The sequence below is a fragment of the Bubalus bubalis genome, chromosome 10 (assembly GCF_019923935.1).
Source record: "Bubalus bubalis isolate 160015118507 breed Murrah chromosome 10, NDDB_SH_1, whole genome shotgun sequence".
In the NCBI taxonomy this organism is placed as follows: Eukaryota; Metazoa; Chordata; class Mammalia; order Artiodactyla; family Bovidae; genus Bubalus; species Bubalus bubalis.
This window is the reverse complement of record NC_059166.1, coordinates 43,478,013-43,501,726: the sequence shown is the minus strand read 5'-3', so window position 1 is coordinate 43,501,726 and position 23,714 is coordinate 43,478,013. Positions and strand designations below refer to the sequence as shown.

General features: G+C 46.1%; 2 protein-coding genes, 1 long non-coding RNA gene and 1 pseudogene across 5 annotated transcripts in view; 2 read left to right on the top strand and 2 right to left on the bottom strand.

Moving 5' to 3' along the window:
* The window catches only part of ANKRD6 (ankyrin repeat domain 6), a 185,270-nt gene extending 184,983 nt beyond the window's left edge, over positions 1-287 (bottom strand). The window contains exon 1 of the mRNA XM_006055343.4: positions 166-287. The gene's annotated coding sequence lies outside the window, so the exon portion shown is untranslated. The remainder of the gene's footprint in view (positions 1-165) is intronic.
* A 158-nt stretch (positions 288-445) lies between these two features.
* LOC112587448 lies at positions 446-15,677 on the top strand. Of its 3 annotated transcripts, XR_006639645.1 has the most exons (5): positions 446-580; positions 691-800; positions 918-1,037; positions 1,224-1,274; positions 15,223-15,677. It is a non-coding gene; the product is annotated as an uncharacterized LOC112587448 (long non-coding RNA). The 3 variants fall into 3 exon arrangements; XR_006639644.1 differs by having other exon boundaries at positions 462-800; XR_003111947.3 differs by lacking the exon at positions 15,223-15,677 and adding an exon at positions 1,567-2,283 and having other exon boundaries at positions 462-800.
* Positions 4,200-5,222, bottom strand: LOC102416098 (annotated as a pseudogene).
* A 4,404-nt stretch (positions 15,678-20,081) lies between the features above and the next one.
* RRAGD (Ras related GTP binding D) overlaps positions 20,082-23,714 on the top strand; it is a 38,142-nt gene continuing 34,509 nt past the window's right edge. Inside the window, exon 1 of the mRNA XM_045161952.1 lies at positions 20,082-20,461. Coding sequence (XP_045017887.1) covers positions 20,323-20,461 — 139 coding nt within the window. The 5' untranslated portion in view covers positions 20,082-20,322. The remainder of the gene's footprint in view (positions 20,462-23,714) is intronic.

Genomic DNA, 23,714 nt, shown 5'->3' with positions numbered 1-23,714 from the left:
TCGCGCTGGGTCTGGGACTCTCCCCCAAACAGCGATCTGGGGGAGCCCCCACCCGCGACATCGTCCTCCCCGGATCAGAGCCCCACACACACACACCGGGAGGAGGGGGCGCCGGCCCTTGGAGAAAGAGAGGTCTGGAAAGGACCCGGCGAGGTCACACAGTACCTTTCTCTCCGCGCCGCAGGGTCCGATGCTGACGACGGGGTGGGAGGCGAGGGGATTCGGTGGGCACGGGTTTTCGCTGGCTCCGGCGGCCCCTGGGCCTCGGCGCCTCCCAGCGCCGCCGCCTCCTGCCGCCGCTCGCCGGGCTGCGCTCGCCGCTCCGCAGGTTACCTGTGGCCGAGCCGCCTCGCCCGCCGCCCGCTCGGCCCTCCGCCCCGCCCGCCCGCGCTCGGAGGCTGGGGCCGCAGCGCCCCGCAGCGGCCGGTTCGGGCGCGGCGGCGGCCCGGGGCGAGGTGGGGCCCCCCAGCCCTCCCGCTGGCCTCGCTCTGCAGCCAGCTCCCTGCCCAGCCGCCGCGCCTTCGGCGCCTGCCGAGAGGCCTTCTTATCAAGAGGGAGAGGAGCCAGGGCATGCAATTGGGTGAGGTTTTCGGAGCACAGGTTGTCAGGTTTGTTAGGAGGGAGAGGGGATTCGGGAGGAGAAACCATCCTTCAACCTGTGGCCAAGTGTGTATTTCAATGTATTCGTAGTTCACTTAGCTGAGATGTCTCAACGGAAGCTAGACAACAATGATGAAAGATCCAGATTCATTAGAAAGCTGAAGAGAAGAAAGAAAGCCTTTATTCCAAACAGCTTGTCGGTTAGTAGCTTCTCGGAAGCATCTTTTAATGAAATAGGAAGCATTGAACGGTCCAGCCTCCTATATTCAAATCCCGCTTTACACACTGACTCCTTCTGTTTTTTGTCTATTTTTCAGTTACTTCTTCCGTGTCTAGAAGAGTTCCCTGAACACAGCGAGCGCTCAATAAATTATTGTTGAATGAATCTATGAATGAGTAGGAAGGATCTCATTCAACCTTTTGAAGAAGCGTGACAGGTATCTACTCTCTGAACACAGGGAGATGGAGAGGGAGGTGAAACCCCAGAATGGAGTTTCCGGCTTACCTGAGCTTAATTTTAGCCGGATTTTTTTTTTCGTATTCCCTCTGAAATAGACCTGGGGAAAAGAAACGTGATGATCTCCTATGTTTTCTTAAGATATGTGTCTCCCTCTCTCCTTCAGGAAACATCAATGAGAATGAATCTAAACAGTACTACGGCACACCTGGGAAGAGTAAGTGCCTGATTTTCTTCCAACTTCTGAACTTCCCCAATCCCAAAGTCATAACTAGAATTTTACTCGGCAGGATGTGAAATCTCTCTTCTGAAGTCCTTTGGCCTTCTTCAGATTTGTCCCCATCCCTGTCATTCCCCATCACGAGCTATTAGAAGAATACATTTCTTTTCCTTGCCCATCAGCTCTGAATTTCTCTCCAGGTAGGTCACCAGTGAGGGCTAGGTGATCCCCCAAGGTCAAAGTACCTGTTACCTTTCAGTGTGACTGTTTCTTTCTTACACTTTTCCAGATTAAAGGCTTTTCCAAGCTAGTCCATTGAATAAACATCCAGAGATACAGAGTGCTCCATTCCTCCAGGAGGCTTTTATGAGATCACCACAGAGTGGAGATGAGATGGAGTTTGAAGTTGCATTCGTGGGCAGTCAGAGCAATCACACATTAATCCTGCTGAAAGGAACAGAATCCAGTCTGTAAGACATTCGAATGCTCCTGGGAGCTGACTGGTCTGCAGTTCTTCCCAGACCTTCAGTTCAGTTCAGTTCAGTCGCTCAGTCGTGTCTGACTCTTTGTGATCCCATGAATCGCAGCACACCAGGCCTCCCTGTCCATCACCAACTCCTGGAGTTCACTTAATTAATGGGAATTCCTGGCAGAGGGGCCTCATGAGAGCCAAAGCAGACAGTGGGTGAGCTGTTTGGAGATCATGCTTGCTTATTGCCAAGTGGACACACGGTCTTTGGGCATCTCATGAAAGGAGAATCCTGAAGCTCCCTGTGTGTGAGGAAGGCTGGCAGCCTACAACTTTGTTCTGCCCCTCTGTCCGGTTCCATCACAGCCAACCTCACACATCCACCTCACTACCTTCTCCTTCTGCTTCCTGAGGAAAAATTTGGCTCTACCAATGATAGCTTTCACTACTTTGTTAGAGTATTGTTCTTGTTCAGTTGCTAAGTCGTGTACCACTCTTTGCAAACTCATGGACTGCTGCACGCCAGGCTTCCCTGTTCTCTACTATTTCCTGGAGTTTGCTGTAGTTCAAATCTATTGAGTCAGTGATGCCATCTAACCAACTGCTGCTGATGCTGCTGCTGCTAAGTCACTTCAGTCGTGTCCGACTCTGTGCAACCCCAGAGACGGCAGCCCCCCAGGCTCCCCCGTCCCTGGGATTCTCCAGGCAAGAACACTGGAGTGGGTTGCCATTTCCTTCTCCAGTGCATGAAAGTGAAAAGTGAAAGTGAAGTCACTTAGTCGTGTCTGACTCTTGGCGACCCCATGGACTGCAGCCTACCAGGCTCCTCTGTCCATGGGATTTTCCAGGCAAGAGTACTGGAGTGGGGTGCCATTGCCATCTAACCAACTAATTGGCTCCTATTACCAGCAACATTTCTTTAACGAGCTGACCACACTAGATTTCTTTTGTATCACTAGCTGCAATTGGTCCTTCAAACCACCGTTCTGCCTTCCATTCCTGAAACTGCCCTGGCTAAGGCTTCCCACTCAAGAAAATTCATACATGCCCCCTCTACAATCATACCCTCTTTGTCTTACAAAGGAAACGGCCATCCATAATTCTGTGTTAGTAATTCTCTTACCACAAATATATGTAGCCCTAAATACTACACTGTTCAGTTTTGCCTGTTTTTGAACTTTTTTCTAAGTGGAATCATTCTTCACCATTCCGATTCAGCTTGCTTTTTTTCACTTAGCATTCTGTTTCTGAGATTCAACTCTTCAGTTCCTCTGTTAGGTGGTATTTCATTGAGAGAAGATATCATAGTTTATTTACCCAGGTTACTTTCAGACAGTGTGTTGGACATTGTCCCAGTTTTTGCTTTTGCAGTGTTGCTATGAACATTCCTAAATATTTCTTCTGAGGTATGTGTGCAGGAGTTTTTAAGATACATATTTGGAAGTGGAATGGTTGAGTCTTAAGGTACGAGTATGTTCAAATTTACAGACTAGGTAATGCCAATGGTTTTCTGAATCAGTTGTACCAATTTTAATTCCTGCAGTGGTGTATGAAAGTCCCCTGGCTCTACATCTCTGCCAGTGCTTGTTTTTCCTGTGGGTGTGAAATGATTTCTTACTGTGATGTGTATTTCAAATACAAATTTGTAAATCAAATACTGTGATTTGCATTTCTCCAATTATAGGTATAATTGTTCATCTTTAATGTTTGCTAACTCTTCTTGTTTTCTCTTCTGTTAATTTCTCATGTCTTTTGCCCTAATTTATGGGTTTTGAGAAATCCTTCTTGGCTCCAAGGATATAAAAACATTTTCCCATATTTTCTTCTGAAAGTTATAAAGTTTTGCTTTTCACATTCCATCTGAAATTCAATTTCTCCTCTCATTCGCAGTGCCAGAGCTATCTTATAATGGTTTCCAAATATCTATGGGTCAGTTTTAGGTGCTCTGTTTTGTTACATTTTCCTATCCCTATGCTGGTCACATCCACCCTGAAAAACCTAAATGTTTTTTAAATTGGAATATAATTGCTTTACACTGTTGTGTTACTTTCTGCTGTACAACGAAGTGAATCAGCTATGTGTACACATATATCCCCTCCCTCTCGAGCCTCCCTCCCACCCTCTCCACCCCACCCCTCTAGGTCATCACAGAGCCCTGAGCTGAGCTTCTTGTGTTATGCAGCAGCTCCCCACTATTGATCTGTTTTATGCGGGGTAGTGAGTATATGTCAGTGCCACTCTCCTAGCTCGTCCCACCCTCCCCTTCCCCACCTTGTGTTGCTATGTCTGTGTTTCTATTCATGCTCTGCAAGTAGGTTCATGTGAACCATTTTTCTAGATTTCATATATATGTGTTAATATACGATATCTGTTTTTGTGACTTACTTCACTCTGCTAATGACAGACTCTAGGTCTATCCATATCTCTACAAATGACCCAATTTCATTCCTTTCTGTGGCTGAGTAATGTTCTGTTGTATCTATGTACCACATCTTCTTTATTCATCTTACGTTTGCAAATAGACCCTGAGTTTTGAATTCATAACAAATGGGTTCCAGCAGCTCAGGTTCCTTTCCATTGCTTCCCACAAAGTATGCCTCTCTGGGTGAAGCAGGCTGAAACTTCAGTGGAACCTAAATACCCTTTTCTTTGGCTTCCTTCTTTTTCTGATCGTTTTCCTTCACATACTTCAAGAAGCTATCTCAACTCATGGGTTGCATAATATGTTCAATACATACATTAATTCTATCGGCAAGAATCTTGCCATTAACCTGTTTATTTACAATAATGCCAACAGCATGCTGGGTAACACTCAGCATGACTGTTCCAGTTTTGCCATTGGGAACCTTTGTGGGGCATTCCCTTTTTGAACAAGGTTCATTCCCTTGATGTCTACAACATCACCTTTCTTGTAGATTCACATGGATGTGGCCAGAGGAATGACTTCTGTCTTCTAAAAGGTATACAAAAAGATGCCTTGCCTCTTTCCCTTTGGATTGCTCATTTTGGTCAATACTGGAAGTTGAAAGTCTGCACATCTTTTCATGTGCTTATCTGGCACCCCGGCCTCTTTGGTGAAACATGTCTTCATGTCTTTTGCCTATTTCCTAACTGGAATTTTTTTTACTGTTGAGTTTTGAAAATTCTTTACATATTCTAGATGTTAAGTCCCATGTCAGATATGTGGTTTATGAATATTTTACTCCACTCGTTCTCTTAACAGACTCTTTGCTGAGAAAAAGTTTTTAATTTTGTATTTTTTCTTTTATGGATAGTACATGCTTTTAGTGTCACAATCCTGTTGTCTTTTTTCCTATCTTATGAGGCAATTAAACACTTACAGTACCCTGTGGAAGAGGAGTGTTGGTAGTGGGCATCCTTCTGAGTTTCTGATCTTAAGCTACTGATTATCTGATTTGTCTCTCTTGCTCACTTTCAGTTATGAAGGTAAAGGGACTGTGTTTATCAGTTAAAAAGTGTTTGGCTGCAAGAAAGAGCATGCTTGTCTAGAGCAGTTTAAACATGTAAAAACTTACATAATAAAATATCTGGGCCTAGATTCTTTATTATGCTACTGTACCACCTCATTACTGGCTTTTGTTTTGGCTTGACATCTAACCAGGAAAAAGGGACAGCGCTTCCCATTGTGTTTTAATTTGGGAACAAACTCTTCTCAGCTGCCCCTTAAATTGATTTCTCCTTACATGTCATTGATCACAACTGGATCCCAGAAATGAGGGGGTGATTATCATACCCAGGGTAAACAATCATGAGTCAGCCTCTGTGCCTGGGCTTCCTTCAGTGGCTGTGTTGATCCTCAAGAACACTTAGGGATATCAAACGAAAGGACAGAGTGGCAGGGGATTATGCCACCCACAATCTCTGCCTGACATTTGTTTGACTTTGTATTCCCTGTGCCTGGCCACGTGAAGCAAATAGTAGGTCTATTTGGAAGTTTCTGTTGAGCTTATCTCCTTTTGCTCAGAACTGCCTCCCCATTCATGAAGGTAGGCCTTTGCAGCCACTAGCTACACCCTCCGCCCTAATGGGTTGGACCGTTCACTCAGCATATTTGTTGAAACTGGACCACCATCGGGCTACCATAGTGCACAGAAAATACAACGTAAATGGTGTACGTAGAGATTCTGACTGCTGTGTTAGGCGCTGAGAACAAAACAGTGAGCACAAGCAGTGGTCCTGAGGTCTAGTGGTAAATACAGTCCTCAATCAAATGCTCAATTATAGCTGAGATATGTGCCCTGAAGGAGTAGCAGTATATAGTACTGTGTGAAGTATGATTGGGCCATTAGGAGTGGACCACTGGCCCAAACTCAGTAAGATTTTTTTATATATATGTATAAGGAGATTCTGTTAATCATTATGATAAAGATCAACTACCCAGTAGAAAAATGAGTGTGTGACCATGGGTAAATCATGTAATCAATTTCCCAACTTATAAAACTTTGACAGTCAAGTGCCTCTTTTTTTTGTTTGTCTTAATTAATTTATATTTTATTGAAGGATAATTGCTTTACAGAATTTTGCTGTTTTCTGTCAAACCCAACATGAATCAGCCATAGGTATACATATATTATCCCTCCCATCTCCTTCCCCATCCTACCCCTCTAGGTTGATACAGAGCCCCTGTTTGAGTTTCCTGACCCATACAGCAAATTCCCGTTGAATTCTGGGCACACCTCGCTGCATATAGGACCTTAGTTCCCTGACCAGGGATCAAACCCATACCCCTGCATTGGCAGGCAGAGTCTTACCCACTAGACTGCCAGGAAGTCCCCCAACCAGATTTTCTTGCCTAGGAATCAAAGATAATAGTTAAAACTTATATCAGATCAGATCAGTCGCTCAGTCGTGTCCGACTCTTTGCGACCCCATGAATCGCAGCACACCAGGCCTCCCTGTCCATCACCAACTCCCGGAGTTCACTGAGACTCACGTCCATTGAATCAGTGATGCCATCCAGCCATCTCATCCTCTGTCATCCCCTTCTCCGCCTGCCCCCAATCCCTTGCAGCATCAGAGTCTTTTCCAATGAGTCAACTCTTCGCATGAGGTGGCCAAAGTACTAGAGTTTCAGCTTAGCATCATTCCTTCCAAAGAAATCCCAGGGCTGATCTCCTTCAGAATGGACTGGTTGGATCTCCTTGCAGTCCAAGGGACTCTCAGGAGTCTTCTCCAACACCACAGTTCAAAAGCATCAATTCTTCGGCGGCGCTCAGCCTTCTTCACAGTCCAACCCTCACATCCATACATGACCACAGGAAAAACCATATAAAGGCAAGGCTTCCCTGGTAGCTCAGATAGTAAAGAATCTGCCTGCAATGCGGGAGACCTAGGTTCGATCCCTGGGTTGGAAAGATCCTCTGGAGGAGGGCATGGCAGCCCACTCTAGTATTCTTGCTTGGAGAATCCCCATGGACAGAGGAGCCTGGGGGGCTACAGTCCATGGGGTTGCAAAGAGTCAGACACAATTGAACAACTAAGCACAATCCTATTGAGGTATATAACATTAACAACAGTTGAGAGATGAGGAAATCAAGGCACAGAGAGGTTAAATTTCTTGATCCAAGTCACACAGCTGGTTAGTGTTGGAGCCAGGATTTGAACCTGGATAGTCTAGATCCAGAACCTGAGCCCACTATCACTGGGCCTGAAAGGTGAGGCAGCCATCTCCTGCCATCTGGTGGGAGAAGCACAGAAAGCCAGTTTTCATGCAGAAAGAAAGGTGAGGACAGAGAGAAGTAAAACCCAAGTTCCCTTTCGAACGAAGCTTTATCTCTTGAAATATCCTGAGACACCTTTCCTGGGATCCTCTGAATATGACATAACTTCTGAATTCACCAATAGGTGTACAACATAGTGATTCAAAATTTTTATAGTTTATGCGCCATGTAAAGTTATTACAAAATATTCATTCACTCTGTTCCCTGTGCTGTATAATATATCCTTGTAATTTATTTATTTTATATGTAGTATTAATAGTTTGTACCTCTTAATCCTGTACTCCATCTTGCCACTCCCCCATTCCTGACCCCAGTAACCACTAGTTTGTTCTCTGTATCTGTGAGTCTGTTTCTGGTTTGTTATATTCATTCATTTGTTTTATTTTTTGGATTCCACATATAAGTGATGTTATACAATATTTGTCTTTGGATTGATTCTGTTTGGGACTCTGTAATTCCCAGACTTGGATATCTATTCCTGTCCCAGGTTAGGGAAGTTTATTGCTCTTTTTATTCAAATATGTTCTCTCCCTTTTCTCTTTCTCTCTCCTCCTTCTGGGACCCCTATAATGAGAGTATTAACATACTTGATGTTGTCCCAGAAGTCTCTTGAACTGTCTTCATTTCTTTTTTTTTCTTCATTTCTTTTTATCCTTTTTTTTTTTTTTTTTTTTGGCTCAGCTTCAATGATTTCTATTACTCTATCTTCCAGCTCAGTGTTATGTTCCTCTGGGTTATCTATACTACTACTGATTCCTTCTAATTTTTTTTTTTTCTCTCCTCACCTCATAGCATGTGGGATCTTAGTTCCCCGATCAGGGACTGAACCCAGCCCCCCTGCAGTGGAAGCTGGGTGTCTTAACCACTAGACTACCAGGGAAGTCTCCCTTCTAATGTATTTTTCATTTCGGTTATTATATTTTTCATCTCTGGTGCTTCTCTTTTATTTTCTAACTCTTTGTTAAAATCTGACTTCTCACTCTGTCCATCCATTCTCCTCCCGAGTTCTTTGATAATCTTTAACATCATTACCTTGAACTCTTTCTCAGGTAGATCGCCTATCTCCACTTCACTTATGTTCTCCTTCTGGGGTTTTAACTTGTTCCTTCATTTAGAACATGTTCTCTATTGCCTCATTCTGCCTACTTTGCTGGGTTTACTTCTACGTACCTTCTAGGTTGGTTTTGTTTCCTGACCTTGGAGAATTGGCCTTTTTAGGAGATTTCTTATGTGTCCAAGCAGTGCACTCCCCTCTGGCCACCAGGCTACATGGTCTAGGGATTCCCCCTTTTGTGGTGGGCTGATTACTAGGGGCGGTCTGGTAGGCATGGCTGGCTTCCAGTCTGCTTGATGGTCAGGCCCTGCCTTATATAGGGTCTGGCTCATGAACTGGCTGGAGAACCCCAGTAAGTCTTGGGGCTAATGCAGGCACACCAATGGCAAAGTTGGATTCTGGGATGGGTGGTTGTGGGGCTAATATCCCCAGATTCAGTGCTGGTGGGAGGGGCCAGTTCCTGACATGGGGGCTAACACATCCCAAAGCTGGTGCTGGCCACTGGTTAAGTAGGGCTGAATCCTGGAGTGGCTGGCTAAGGAGTCAGGTATCTCAGAGCTGATACTAGCCTGATGGTGAGTGGGCCCAGGGCTAGTGCCAGCTCCTGGGTGGGTAGCACCAGTTCCCAGATGCTCTGGCTGTGGAGCCCTGGGAGGTCCCAAAGCTGTTGTCAGCCCACAGGAGATGGTGGTCCTGGATCCCAGGACCCTGGATTGGGGACCCAAGGTGTCCCAGAGCTGGAGTTGGCCTGCTGGTGGGCAAGGCTAGAGTCTGGAGTCCAGGTGTCCTGGGGCTGGTGTGTTGGCCATGTCCTGAGGAGGCAGGCTATGGGACTGTGGTCCTAGGCCTTATGTCCACACTCTGGTGGATGGGGTTGGGGTCTAGGAAATCCCAGGACTGGTTCTCACTACAGTGAGCCAATCCAGGTCCTGGGGTCTTTAGCTACAGGGCTCAGAGGTCCCAGAGCTAGTATTGGACTGCTGGTGGGTTGACCAGGTCCTGCCATGGCAGGCTGCAGGACTCTGGTGTTCCTGGGTCTTTGTCCGCCTACCAGTGAGTGGAGCGAGGTCTGGGAGTCTCTGGCTGCAGGGCCCTGAGAGTCCCAGATTGAGCTCCTGTGACTGGTGTATGGGGCCAAGACCTGGGTCCTCTGTTGGACAGGATCATGTCCTGGGAAGCTGTGGGTTCAGGGGCTCTTAAGACAGCCTGACTGCTGGTGGGCGGGGACACAGCCCCAGGTAGTTGCTGGGCCTAACATCCCAGTACTGGTGCCTCAGGCTAATGAGGGGGGACGGGTAGAGTTCTGAGACTAATAAACTAGAGGGAGGAGTCCAAAATTTCTTGCCAGCACTAACATCCACATGGTAGAATGAGCACCCCAAAATGGCTGCGACCAGTGTCTGTGTTCCCAGAATGAGTTCTAGTTTCCTCCTGCCTCTCTGGGAGACGCTCCAAGACTGGCAAGTGGGTCTGACCCTGGCTCCTTTCAGATTACTGCTTCTGTGCTGGGTCCCAGAGCAGGTGAAACTTTATGTGTGCCTTTTAAGAGTGGAGTCTGTATTTTCCAGAGCCCTCTGGGTCTCCCAAAAGTAAACACTGGCCTTCAAAGCCACACTTTGGGGCCTCATCTTTCCCGTGCAGGACTCTCAGGCTGGGGAGACTGATGTGGGACTCAGTTCCCTCTTCCCTTGAGGAGAACCTCTGCAGTTGTAATTGCTCTCCCGTTTATGGGTTGCTCACCCAAGGGTTACGGGTTTCCACTGTACTGCAACTCTACCCCTCCTACCTGTCTTGTGATTCCTTCTTTGTATCTTATGGAAGGTCTTTTCTGGCAGGTTCTGGTCTATCTCATCAACATTGTCTCTGTGAATAGTTGTAATTTTGGTGTGTCCTTCAGAGGAGGAGGCCTTACAAATAGCTGTAAAAAGAAGAGAAGGAAAAAGCAAAGGAGAAAAGGAAAGATATACCCATTTGAATGCAGAGTTCCAAAGAATAGCAAGGAGAGATAAGAAAGACTTCCTCAGCGATCAATGCAAAGAAATAGAGGAAAACAGAATGGGAAAGTCTAGAGATCTCTTCAAGAAAATTAGATATACCAAGGGAACATTTCATGCAAAGATGGGCACAATAAAGGACAGAAATGGTAGGGACATAACAGAAGCAGAAGATATTAAGAAGAGCTGGCAAAAATACACAGAAGAACTGTACAAAAAAAGATCTTCACGACTCAGATAAACACAATGGTGTGATTACTCACACTCACCTAGAGCCAGATATTCTGGAATGTGAAGTCAAATGGGCCTTAGGAAGCATCACGATAAACAAAGCTAGTGGAGGTGATGGAATTCCAATTGAGCTATTTCAAATCCTGAAAGATGATGCTGTGAAAGTGCTGCACTCATTATGCCAGCAAATTTGGAAAACTCAGCAGTGGCCACAGAACTGGAAAAGGTCAGTTTTCATTCCAATCCCAAAGAAAGGCAATGCCAAAGAATGCTCAAACTACTGCACAATTGCATTCATCTCACACGCTAGTAAAGTAATGCTCAAAATTCTCCAACCCAGGCTTCAGCAATACGTGAACCGTGAACTTCCAAATGTTCAAGCTGGTTTTAGAAAAGGCAGAGGAACCAGAGATCAAATTGCCAACATCCACTGGATCATCGAAAAAGCAAGAGAGTTCCAGAAAAACATCTATTTCTACTTTATTGACTGTGCCAAAGCCTTTGACTGTGTGGATCACGATAAACTGTGGAAAATTCTGAAGGAGATGGGAATACCAGAGCACCTGACCTGCCTCTTGAGAAACCTGTATGCAGGTCAGGAAGCAATAGTTAGAACTGGATATGGAACAACAGACTGGTTCCAAATAGGAAAAGGAAGTACATCAAGGCTGTATATTGTCACCCTGCTTATTTAACTTATATGCAGAGTACTTCATGAGAAACGCTGGGCTGGATGAAGCACAAGCTGGGATCAAGATTGCTGGGAGAAACATCAATAACCTCAGATATGCAGATGACACCACCCTTGTGGCAGAAAGCAAAGAACTAAAGAGCCTCTTGATGAAAGTGAAAGAAGAGAGTGGAAAAAGTTGGCTTAAAGCTCACCATTCAGAAAACTAAGATCATGGCATCTGGTCCCATCACTTCATGCAAATAGATGGGGAAACAGTGGAAACAGTGTCAGACTTTATTTTTGGGGGCCCCAAAATCACTGCAGATGGTGATTGCAGCCATGAAATTAAAAGACGCTTACTCCTTGGAAGGAAAGTTATGACCAACCTAGACAACATATTAAAAAGCAGAAACATTACTTTGTCCACAAAGGTCCGTCTCATCCAGGCTATGGTTTTTCCAGTGGTCATGTATGGATGTGAGAGTTGGACTATAAAGAAAGCTGAGCATGGAAGAATCGATGCTTTTGAACTATGATGTTGGAGAAGACTCTTGAGAGTCCCTTGGACTGCAAGGAGATTCAACCAGTCCATCCTAAAGGAGATCAGTCCTGGGTATTCATTGGAGGGACTGATGTTGAAGCTGAAACTCCAATACTTTGGCCACCTGGTGCGAAGAGCTGACTCATTTCAAAAGACCCTGATGCTGGGAAAGATTGAGGGCATGAGGAGAAGGGGACGACAGAGGATGAGATGGTTAGAAGGCATCACCAACTCAATGGACATGGGTTTGGGTAGACTCTGGCAGTTGGTGATGGATAGGGAGGCCTGGGTATGCTGCGGTTCATGGGGTCACAAAGAGTCGGACACAAGTGAGCAATTGAACTGAACTGAACTGAGAGGAGGTGAGCTCAGAGCCTTCCTGCTGCACCATCCTGGAGACTCCTTCATTCTTGAGGATTTTAAATAAGGGCATTTGTCTTGGAGAATTTGATTGTGTGTATCATTGCAGTTAGGGTAACTGTCCCAGCCAAGGCAGGGGTTGTCAAATCCAAACTGATCTACAAACATGGAGCTGTTTGGCTCTGTTTGGCTGACTCTACTGTCCAGAGCTTTCTGCTCTCACGTTATGGCACCTCTGATGTCAGAAGCTTGTCCTTAAAAGTCCAAGTGAATAGAAAGTTAACTTTTTATGGAAGTTGATACGCAGCCATTCTGTCTCACTAGTTTGGAACTTTTACAAATGTCATCTTTAGTTCATTCATGGCTTGTAGTTGGAAAAATTCATGATTTATACCAAAGACAACATGATAAACATCTAAAAAATGGCCAAAATTAATTACAATATTAAGGTAGCTTTCCCTGTGGCAATATATGGTAACTAGAATGTTAGAAATCAAGGGCCTTCATTCACCTCCCATCCCTCAATCCTGCTCCTATCTGGGTCTTAATTTTTTAATAAATGGCATTACCATACATCTAGTTACTCAAATCAAATATCTGGTGGTAATCATTTCACTGAACATTCATGTTAATTAAGCTTTCAATAAATTCTGATCTATTTTACCTCCAAAATTTATATAAAATTTATCCACTTCCCTCATTTTCCACTTCTCTATTCATTTCATTTATGAACTGCTAAAGTGATCTGTTATTTATGTTTCCATCCTGAAACCTACAATCCATTTTTCCCACATCAGCCAGAATATGTACATTAGTTATTGGCTGCTGTGTAACAAACCAACCCAGGTGTTAATAGCTTTAAAAAGCCAACTATTTTTATCAATATTTGCTCATGATTATGTGGGTTGCCTGGCACGGTTCAGCCAGAATAACAAGCCTGTGTTTCATGCAGAGAGTGAGCTGAACTTACTCATGTGGCTGCAACTGGGGCTAGAGGATCTAAGAGGGTGTCACCCACATGCCTGGCCCCTCAGATGGATGGCTGGAATGCTGGGTCTCTTTACTCCTGTGCTCTGGCATCTTTCAAGGCCTGTCATGGGCCTCTCCAGGAAGCTAGCCTGGGCTTCTTTTCAAAGTGGCTCAAGGCACCAAGCAAGTGAAAAAAAGAAGTAACATGGTCCTTTATGACCCAATCTCAGATGTCACACAGTGTCACTGACCCTTTTGCTGCATTCTATTGGTTAAAGCAAGCTACAGAACCTGCCCACACTTCAAAGGAGGGAAAACAGGTGGGAGGAGTGGCAAAGTCACATTTGCAGAGGGTATGTGGGACGAAACAATGGTGTGGCCATCTTTGGAAACAATCTACCAGCGTGAACGTTTAGAAATGTAAACCAGGCATTTCACCTCCCTTCTGAAAACTCTTCAGTGCTTCCATGGCACTTGGAATAAAATCTAAACTCTTTATCCTGGTGGAAAAGACTACCTGTTTCTCAGCCTACCACCCTCCTCCTCTCTCATCACATTGACATTTTGTCCCTCCAATACCAAACACTTTCACTTCTCCTTGGTTTTTCCAACTGTGGAGATACCTTCCAGGGGAACACGCTCCACTCTTTCACTTTGCTCTCTGTCTCTTTTTCATGATAACTCGAATGTCAGCTTCTTTTTTTTTAGTTTATTTTTATTTATTTGGCTCTGCCTGGTCTTATTAGCCATACATGGTATCTTTGATGTTGCATGTAGGAAATTCTTAGTGTGGCACATGGGATCTAGTTCCCTGACCAAAGAGCAAACCTGGACTCCCTGCATTGGGAACTCAGAGTCTTAGCCACTGGACCACCAGGGAAGTCACCATCTTTGAAAAGTCTTCTCTGGTGATCCCATCTAAATCAGGCTGCTGCTTTCATCCCCAGATCCTCTCTTGCCTCTCTCTGTTTACCTCCTTCAAAGTACAGCCAGCTCTAAAAGTATAATTGTTTTTATGTTCATTAAAAAAATATTTGTAGACTATTAAAAGAGATGAAGTTATCATGTAGAAATCTCTATAATGGCTACGAATATGTTTGCACATTAAAGCAGCGTGTTTCTCTCTGTGGAGGGAAGCCAAGAGACTCTGGGTGGGGTGGGAGGAGAGACTAACATTTAACTGGATATTCTTTTATGCTCTTTGACTGTTTACCATGTGCATGTTCATACAATATCAAAACATTACTTTAATAAAATATAATTTTATAATATATTTTATAAAATATAATAAAAAATAATGGTTTGCCTCAGTGGAAATGATTTAATGATTTATAACAATTGCATCAGAGAATCAGCTGTCTTTGGAGAACCAGAGACTCTGAGGTGCCCTCTTGAAAATTTTGGCTTTCATAGATAAGCAGAAGTCCAGCAAGATTCTGGAGATAGCTCTTTCCTTTGTTTGCTTCAAGAGAGAATTAATGCCTTTAAATACCTATTTTAAAAGAAAGCCTGAAAGGCTTTCAACATGTAAACCTCAGGAACCAGGTGCAATGCCATCAGATGCCTCAGAATACCCTAAGATGCAGGCTGCATGCAGGACTGCAATTATTCTGCCTAAATTGTACAGGTCTCTTTTAAATAGCTCTTATATTCCTTGTCACAAGGCATCTAACCGGTAACCGCAAAATAATTCACTAAAATAAGGGCACAAACTTCTGGCCTTTAAAATTCAAATTTTAAACAAAAATAACATTTAGATGTTATACTTTAACTCAGCATATAAACCAGATAGGGAACAAAATCATTTGCTATTGGTGTTCCTAATAAAAGGTCTGATGATGGTCAACAATTTTATTATGACAAGTAATTTACTAATGAAGCTTTTCAATTTTTCTTTTTTCCCTTCCTTTCAGTGAATCCTGTAAATTAACGGCCTGAAACGACAGACTTATTCTTGAGTGTCTGTGTGTGTTGCTTCTTTACCTAGAAGACTGGAAGCCAGCTCTTCCCCTTTCTACTTTTCAGTTTCGGGCCATAATGTAACTGACTTTAGCTTTAGGTTGTTAAATAGGAATAAGATCTAGTGGCCTGCTGCATTCCAAAATAGTACCACCATCTACTTCATGTGGTACCTTGGGAAAATTTTTCTTATCTGTAAGTTAAGAACAATAATATTACTTAATGGGAATATTTTGAAGGTCATATTATTTTGGAAGAGTGCCTCTTATTCATGGAAAATAATAAATATTAGTTGGAAAATTTTGGCAAAAGACAAAGCTCCTCTTTCATGATGCTATAAAGTTAAAGAGTTTTTTAGAAAAGGTTAGCAAAAATGTGTGCTAAGTTGCTTCAGTCATGTCCTACTCTCTGCAACCCTATGGACTGTAGCCCACCAGGCTCCTCTGTCCATGGGATTCTCCAGCCAAGAACACTGGAGTGGGCTGCCGTTTCCTCCTCCAGGGGATCTTCCCATCCCAGGGATCAAACCCACGTCTCTTGGGTCTCCTGCATTGGCAGGCGCGTTCTTTACCACTGGTGCCACCTGGAAAGCCCTAGAAAAAATAGAATAAGCATTTAATAATCATTATACTATAATTCCTTCACATCTTCAGGCAGTCTTGAAGGGATGAAGACCTGAGGGCATCATTTCTTGCATGATGCACTCGCGCTCAGCCTAATTGCACCCTTGTAGCGCATAGTTCATATTTTACCTCACTGTGGCATTTCCCAGAGCTCAGATTAAGTAGAAAAATGTGACTTCTGCTTCTTCCTGAAACTTCTCTCAAAAACACACCAGGTCTGTGCAGAGACTATTGTGTAACTTCCTCCCTTCTTTTCTTCTATTCATTTCATAAACATTTATTAAGTACATATCAAGTATATGGCAACCTGCCATGGTTACATACAGCAGTGAAAACTATGAGTACCTTCAAAGACAAATCCACACATTCCTGAGAACGCTCTCCTGGGGAGACAGCACAGAGCCTGAGCTTCAGGCCAGAGTGATGAAGGCAGTAGCCTATTTACTGAGGAGATCCCACATGGAGTGTCTCAAAGGCTTTCAGTGCTTAGTGTCTTTCATTAAAAGAAAAAAAAATGTTTTGGTGGTGCTGTGCAGCATGTGGGATCTTATTCCCTGACCGGTAATCAAACCTGCATCCCTCTCTGCATTGGAAGTTCGGAAGCTCAACTTGACTGCCAGGGAAGTCCCAATATCCTTCCATTTTTATTTAAATTCTGAAAGAAACCATACACACTTTTACAATTTAAAAACTTCTAAGATATTTTTCAATCTATTTCTTTTTTAATTAATTTTTTTATTGAAGAATAATTGCTTTTCAGAATTTTGCTGTTTTCTGTCAAACCTCAACATGAATCAGCCATAGGTATACACTATCACCTCCCTTTTGAACCTCCCTCCCATCTCCTTCCCTATCCCACCTCTCTAGGTTGATACAGAGCCCTTGTTTGAGTTTCCTGAGCCATACAGCAAATTCCCATTTGCTAGCTATTTTACATATGGTAATATGAGTTTCCATGTTACTCTTTCCTCAACCTGTTTCTTATTTGAAAGCTGACAGTATTGAAATAAGAAAAGCAATAAGGATTTTTCCTGTTCTGTTTGCTCAAACTTTGTCAATAGTACATTTCTGAAGCAACAGTGAATTTGTTTGTTTATTTATTTTTGGCTGTGCCAGGTCTTTGTTGCCACATGCAGGTTTTCTCTAGTTTCAGGGAGCAGGGGCTACTCTGCCAATAGGCATGAGGGCTCAGTAGTTGTGGCAAACGGGTTTAGTTGCTCCGAGGCATGTGGGATCTTCCCGGACCAGGGATTGAACCTGCACCCCCCACATTGGCAGGCAGATTCTTAACCACTGGACCACCAGGGAAATTCCTGGACAGTGAATTTGAATCTCTTAAACCTTTATATATGGACATGAGCTTGCGTAAACCCCGGGAGTTGGTGATGGACAGGGAGGCCTGGCGTGCTGCGATTCATGGGGTCGCAAAAGAGTCGGACACGACTGAGACACTGAACTGAGCTGAACTGAAACCTTTATATGACTCTTATCTACCTTTGGGTGGAGCATAACTGAGAATTTGACTTTTGATTCTTTTTATAGTTTTTTTTTTCCTCAAGAAAGTTCTAATTCTCAAATGTTCTATTGAGAATAGCACTCCAATCTACTGATGGTGTTCTGTAAACCCCCCTTGCAGGATCTCTCCCTTGAGGGAAGGGAGAGGACCCTCAGGTATCTTGCTCTTTCTTGGTCTCAGGCAAAGAAGGGCTTTTGGCTTCCCCCCCGAACTCCTGGGTCTCCAGAGCACACGCACTCAGCAACCAGCCCAAAGGATATCCTACCTGTCTGGACTGACCTTGGACTGGCTTCTGGACTTGTAGAGCCTTCTGCAGTTTGAATCAGGCCAGCTCAACAGTTCCTCTGGCTGGTGATTTGTTCTGGGATAACTGGAAGTCTTAAACCCAGTCTGTAAGAGCCTTCCTCCCAGGTACAGAGGAAGATGTGAATTAAACAGAGTGGATGAAAATAGACTAGGAAAATTGCCCCTAAATAATTTTCTCTGATAAGAGCAAATAGAACCTGCTCGTGCTGGGTGTACTTCTTGCCCTCACCCCACCACTGGAACCCACTCTATGCCCTCCCTACCCTATCTCTGTGTCCCGGACTAGGTTCCAGGCTCTCCAGCCCTCTGATATCCAGTTGGCTTTGGCCAATGGAAAGCTCTTGGAGGAGACTGGAGAATGGGACAGGAGAGAGGTCAGGGTACTCCTTCCCATTGCTGCTAAGTCGCTTCAGTCGTGTCCGACTCTGTGCGATCCCATAGACGGCAGCCCACCAGACTCCTCTGTCCCTGGGATTCTCTAGGCAAGAATACTGGAGTGGGTTGCCATTTCCTTCTCCAATGCATTCAGGCATGCTGAGTCGCTTCAGTCGTGTCGGACTCTGTGTGACCCCATGGACAGCAGCCCACCAGGCTCCTCTGGTGGGATTCTCTAGGCAAGAATACTGGAGTGGGCTGCCATTGCCTTCTCTGACTCCTTCCCATTGCTGTCCCCTTAACACGATGTGGCTCCGGCAGGGGCTGCTTCCTCATCAGCTATAGCTCCTGTTTGGTGTCCCTTGTCCAGGACTCTTCTTTTACATCTACTAGTTTAGGGGGTGATAATCTCTTCTCACTGTTACTAATTCCTGTGATTAGTAACACAGGGATTTAAAGCCTTTTAAATTAAAATATTTGCCTGTGCCATCTATTTTTCCCCTGGGAAGGACTTTGACTGAAACAGCCATACATGTTACACTGCCTTCACCTGGAAAATCCCAGGACCTTTCCCAATTAGAACCAGCCACCTCCTAGAAGGCGTAAGCACATCCACCTATAGTTACTACAAAATTCAGGACAGGAGCCTTGAATTGCTAGACTGGGATTTCTTCCAGGGCAGGAACACTGTGCTGAGCCTGCATGGAGGCCCCCACCCTCACCGCTGAGCCCAGGTCCCTAGCACAGAGTAGGTTCTGCATCCAAATTCCCTACAGAGGCAGCACCCTGAGGCCCTCAGAGCCTCCAGCCTCAGCTCTCTTCCTCCTCTTCTCTCTCACACCACCTGCTGAACTGCTGGCACCTGTGGGATCTGGGTCACCCTGCTGGCCAACTGGTTTCCTTCTCGTTGTGCTTGACAGAAGGAAGTTCATCCACGTGATTTTTTGCAGTATCCAGAAAAGGGGGGGGGTGGTGGTACAGTTTGTCCTGTGGTGAAAAGCTTGCGGAGGAATGCAGGTTTTAGTCTTACCCCCACACTGCTGCTATGCGAGAACTGTCTCCCCTCGCCACTTAACCCCTTCTCTCTCCCCCCTCAAAAAAAACCTTGAAACATTTTATTTTGGGATTTGGGATTACACCCTATGCAACAATGAGATAGGAGGAGGTGGCTATGAATAGCCTCTTAGTGTATCATACACCTGAGACCTTCCCCCAAACGCTGCAGAGGAATTATTCAGGCTAGCCAGCCACGAGGCATGTTATTTTTTCAGAAATGTTTATAGCTGGCTAGGCCTGCTTAGCGACTACAGTAGGTACGTTTTCTTAGCGGGAAGCACTTTGAACCGCAAATGCGCACTAAAAGGCAATTGCCATGGAGACAGCGCCTCCTCTGCGGTGCATTTCTCCCGAGTTTTCTTTTTGGGGCGCTTCAGCATCCGCGGGGTGTTCTAGGCATGCGGCTCTGAGAGGTGTCTCGGGCGCAGCAGCGTTGGGCGGGGGGAGCCCGCTTGGGACTGGAACCCTCGCCCCGGAGTGAAAACTGGAGAAGGCCGCCCAAGGTGGGGGTGTGTGTGTCGAGGTGGGCGGGGAGAGGTCCTCCGGCTGTGCGGGCCGCTGGCTCCCCTGCCTGTGCGTGGACCACGTGCAGGAGGGGCGCTTGGGGGCCCCGGGCGCGCAGCCGCGGTGGGTGACTGCGCCGGGTCCCGGGGCCCCGAGTACCGGCGTGTGTGTGTGTGCGTGCGCTTCTGGGCGGGTGGAGGGCCCCGCGCCGCCTTGCTCCCCCTTGAGTGTGTGCGCGCGGCCTCGGCCCAGCGCCCCAACGATCGGTGCCTGCACCCGGGAAAGCGCGCTCGCGCCTGTGCGGGGTATGTGTGTGTGTGAGTGTGTGTGTGTGTGAGTGTGTGACTGTGTGTCAGGTGACTTGGGTCACGCAGTCTCTCTCTCCCTCCTCGGGGGAGGAACTGCCGTGCTCCGGCTGACTCCTCCGCCGGCGGGCGGGAGAGCGGGCGGGGCGAGGCGGGGCGGGGCAGGGGGCTCCGGGCACGCTGGGAACCGCGGGACCCAGACCTGGACGCCGACCGCCGCGGGGGGAAGCGTGGTCCCCGCCTCCGCCCACGGACCTCGGGACAAAACCTCAATTTAGAAATAGGTTGCGAACCGCAGGCCAGGAGGTTTGGCCGAACCCCCACCACCAGGGACCCCCGTCGTCCCCGGGACGGCCGGCCGTGGGCGCGATGAGCCAGGTGCTGGGGAAGCCGCAGCCGGAGGAGGAGGAAGACGACGAGGAGGAGGATGAGCTGGTAGGGCTAGCGGACTACGGAGACGGGCCCGACTCCTCGGACGCCGAGCCGGACAGCGGGGCGGAGGAGGGAGGTGAGCGTCGGGTCCCCGGCTCGGCCCCCCGCCGGGAGGACCTCGGCTGGCACCCTTGCCGGGCCGGGCGCGCGGGCCGCGGACTTGGAGGGGATCCAGGAGAGCGGAGTTTCGGGGTTGGGGTCGGGAGGGGTGCCGGAGGAGCTGTCGCGAGCTGCAAAATGGGGGAGCCCGGGTGCAGGCAGCGGCGGGGGGACCGGGATCGGTGGAGAGGGCAAAGAGGAGGCGTTTAGACTGAACGCGCGCTCTCGGGCAGTTCCGAGCTCTCCGTAGGGTCTGGGGGTTGGGGAGGGGAGGGACCGCCCGGCGCGCCTGGGACCTCTCCCTGAATGCTGCTATCGAAGCCGGGGTCAGATGTCATGGCTAAAAAAGGCAGCCGGCGGCAGCGTGACTGGCAGGTCGTCGGCAGCTGCGGGTGTCAGTCTTGCCCCTTGTCGCCGCGGGAGGGGTCCAGGGGCCGGCGTTGCGGCACCGGTGGAGCGGCTGGGGGATGCGCCCAGGTGATAAGGGAGTCGCCGAGTGGCCGCAGGTATCCGGAGATCCAGGCAAATACGGTTGTTAGGACACCTTATCTCTGCTAGGTGTCACCACCTGGGCATGGCAGCGCCTGCCCTGGAGTGAGCGCGGGGCGGGAGAGTACAGGGCCACTTAGAAGCAAACTCTTGTTTCCTTTTCAAAAAGCGGGATTTAGCAATTGGCCAGCCTGTGGGGGCTTCCTGCATTTAATTCTTAAAGCCTAAGGAAGTTGAGAGTCTTTTAGGATTCCAGAAAGATTCATCTTTTTTGTTTCCCTCCAAAGCGAGAAAAAAGTCCTTTATTGTAAGGTCATTTGGAAAGGTCAGTAGAATAAAGCTGGTAAACACAACATCTAGGTGAAATTGTCAGCTTCCTAAAGAAAGAACTTAGAATGTTCACTTTAAAGAAATTGTAGGAGGGATTAAACAGTACTTTCTTGACTTGATTTTGAAGAACCTTTTTTGAAAATTCATTGAACTTATTTTAAATTCTCCATAAACAAAGCCTTTCTCTTGCGGGTGGGAGGGCAGTTTTCAGTATTTTACTTAACTGTAGGTGCTACTTTCAATGAATCAGAAAGGGGGAGAAAGTTCAGTCTTGAGTCTGATAGATGAGAAAGGAGCTTTCCAAGCCACCCTTTTTCAGGGTGCCAGTCCCTAGAGAGGTTTTGTGCTGATTCTTCAATTGCTTAAACTCGTGTGCACACCTGTGCACCTCTCTCTTCTGCATTCCCCATAATTGGTCGCACAGTCTAGCAGGTGGCCACATTTTTGTAGATTAAGGCTTTCCACCCTTTTGTTGGAGTCTCTAGGGCTACTTTTGGTAATTAAATTGTTCAGTCGCTTCATTATTATTCAAATTGCATTTGTCAGCTCCTCCCCTAGATTCTTAGGAGGCTCTGGAGAGATTCGGATTGGGAATGTATTTGCAAGGTATTTGAAAGGGTAGACACACAATAGGGTGCAATTGTGATCCTCTGAAAAAAAGGAAAAGAAATGAGACTATAATGGGGGAAAAAAACCCTGTAATTTGATATTGTCCTGGGGGCCAGAGACTGGGATCCGGGAAATGCTTGGGGCCTGTTTGTTTTTCCTGCAGTTCTTTAAAGGGGCACTTTGCATTTTTGATTTGGGGACTTGAAGTGAAATTAACACTTTAGCTGAGGGGAAGGAATTTCCTGAACGAAGGGCTACCCCAGGGCCAGATGTAGGATGCGCCCCACTGCTCCTAACCCAAGGTAAACCCACCTGTAACTGATGCTTCTGTATCAGAATCTTCCCTTGTGAGTTCTTGGGATCAAACTGGAATCTTGCTATAAAAGCACAGAGTATATTTGTGTGGTGAGAGGAGCACACATTCCTGAATGAAGCCTGGCCTCTCTCCACCTGATTCTGCTGTGGCCATGGTTTGTTCTGTGAAGATTTCCTCCATTATCTTGGGCTCCTGTTCTTTCCAAGTGTTGCTGGCTTGATTTGGGAGTTTAGGCCTGAATGCAGAATCTCTGTCAGAACATTTGCTTTTTCAGTCAGCAGTTCTAGCAAGGACTGTCCCTGACAACTGTCAGGCCAGCTGATACGGTCCCTGGGAGTCGGGATAGGGGTGGCAGCTGGGAGTCCTGACTTCTACTTCTGTGGTCTTCCTTTCTTGAGGCATCAAGGTGCCACCAGATGGTCATTCTGATTTCTAATGAGCCCTGGGCCCTGTGTTGCCTTGTAACCCTGTGTTATTTGGTATTTGGGGTAGATTTTACATTTACAAACTCCAGTAGTGGAAAGTGGGGGTTGGAGAGGAGGACTTATTTTCTCTGAGAAAAGATGAATATGGTGCACTTTGAACCATGAACAAAACACTTCTCTAATGAATTCCAAACCTTCCTAATGGGCTTGGTTCGGTGCCTGAGCTTCACAGTGACGTGGGGCTTTTTCCATGAGGTTCAGAACTCTGCCCTGGTGTGTGGGATGCAGGTCTGACCCGCATTGCTATGCAAAAGAATGTGATTGAAGGTGGGTCGTGTGATTTTTATTTGCCTGTGGTCTTACAAGAAACCCTCCATCTTATTTTTAAATCGAGTTGCCTCATACATTTTATTACATTATGCTAAGTTTAAAAATGTTAGTGCAGCTAAGGTGAACCTTAAACTAAACTACTTTGGCTTACACTCCACATTTTATTCATGAATAACAGGAGTGTTCTGAGGTACTTTAGTTCTGTTTAGGATTGACTTGGCCACTTCTGAACCCTCCCTGCACCACCCGCCCCCACTCCAGCCTTTCAGGGTCGTTAATTAGAGATAAGATGAGTCTCACCTTCAACCCCCATGCTCCACATAAAACTCCAGAGAGAGGAAGCAATTATTAAACCATTAAAAACAATTGCACCCAAAATAATGGTTACTTTATTTTTTAATTTATTTTTAGACACAAATGGACTTTTAAGTCTTAAGGAAATTACAGTGCTTTAAAAACTATAATAATAAAGAAAGTAATTAAATAATCATATTTAATCCGAAAGTGAAGTTATTCTTTCTCGATGTCTCTCCCAATTTTTAAGGAAAATTTGGCTAAGACGACTGCTCACCCACAGTGCAGCTAAGTGTGGTCTTGTTTCCATAGTAGCCCATGTACTCTCTCAGGGTCTGAGGAAGTGACCGTTTAGGTGGTTACAGGAGACACAAAAATCCAGGGTCAGCAGGTGATACTTCCCTGATGGGTATAAAAGTGGTGAATCTGGCAATTCT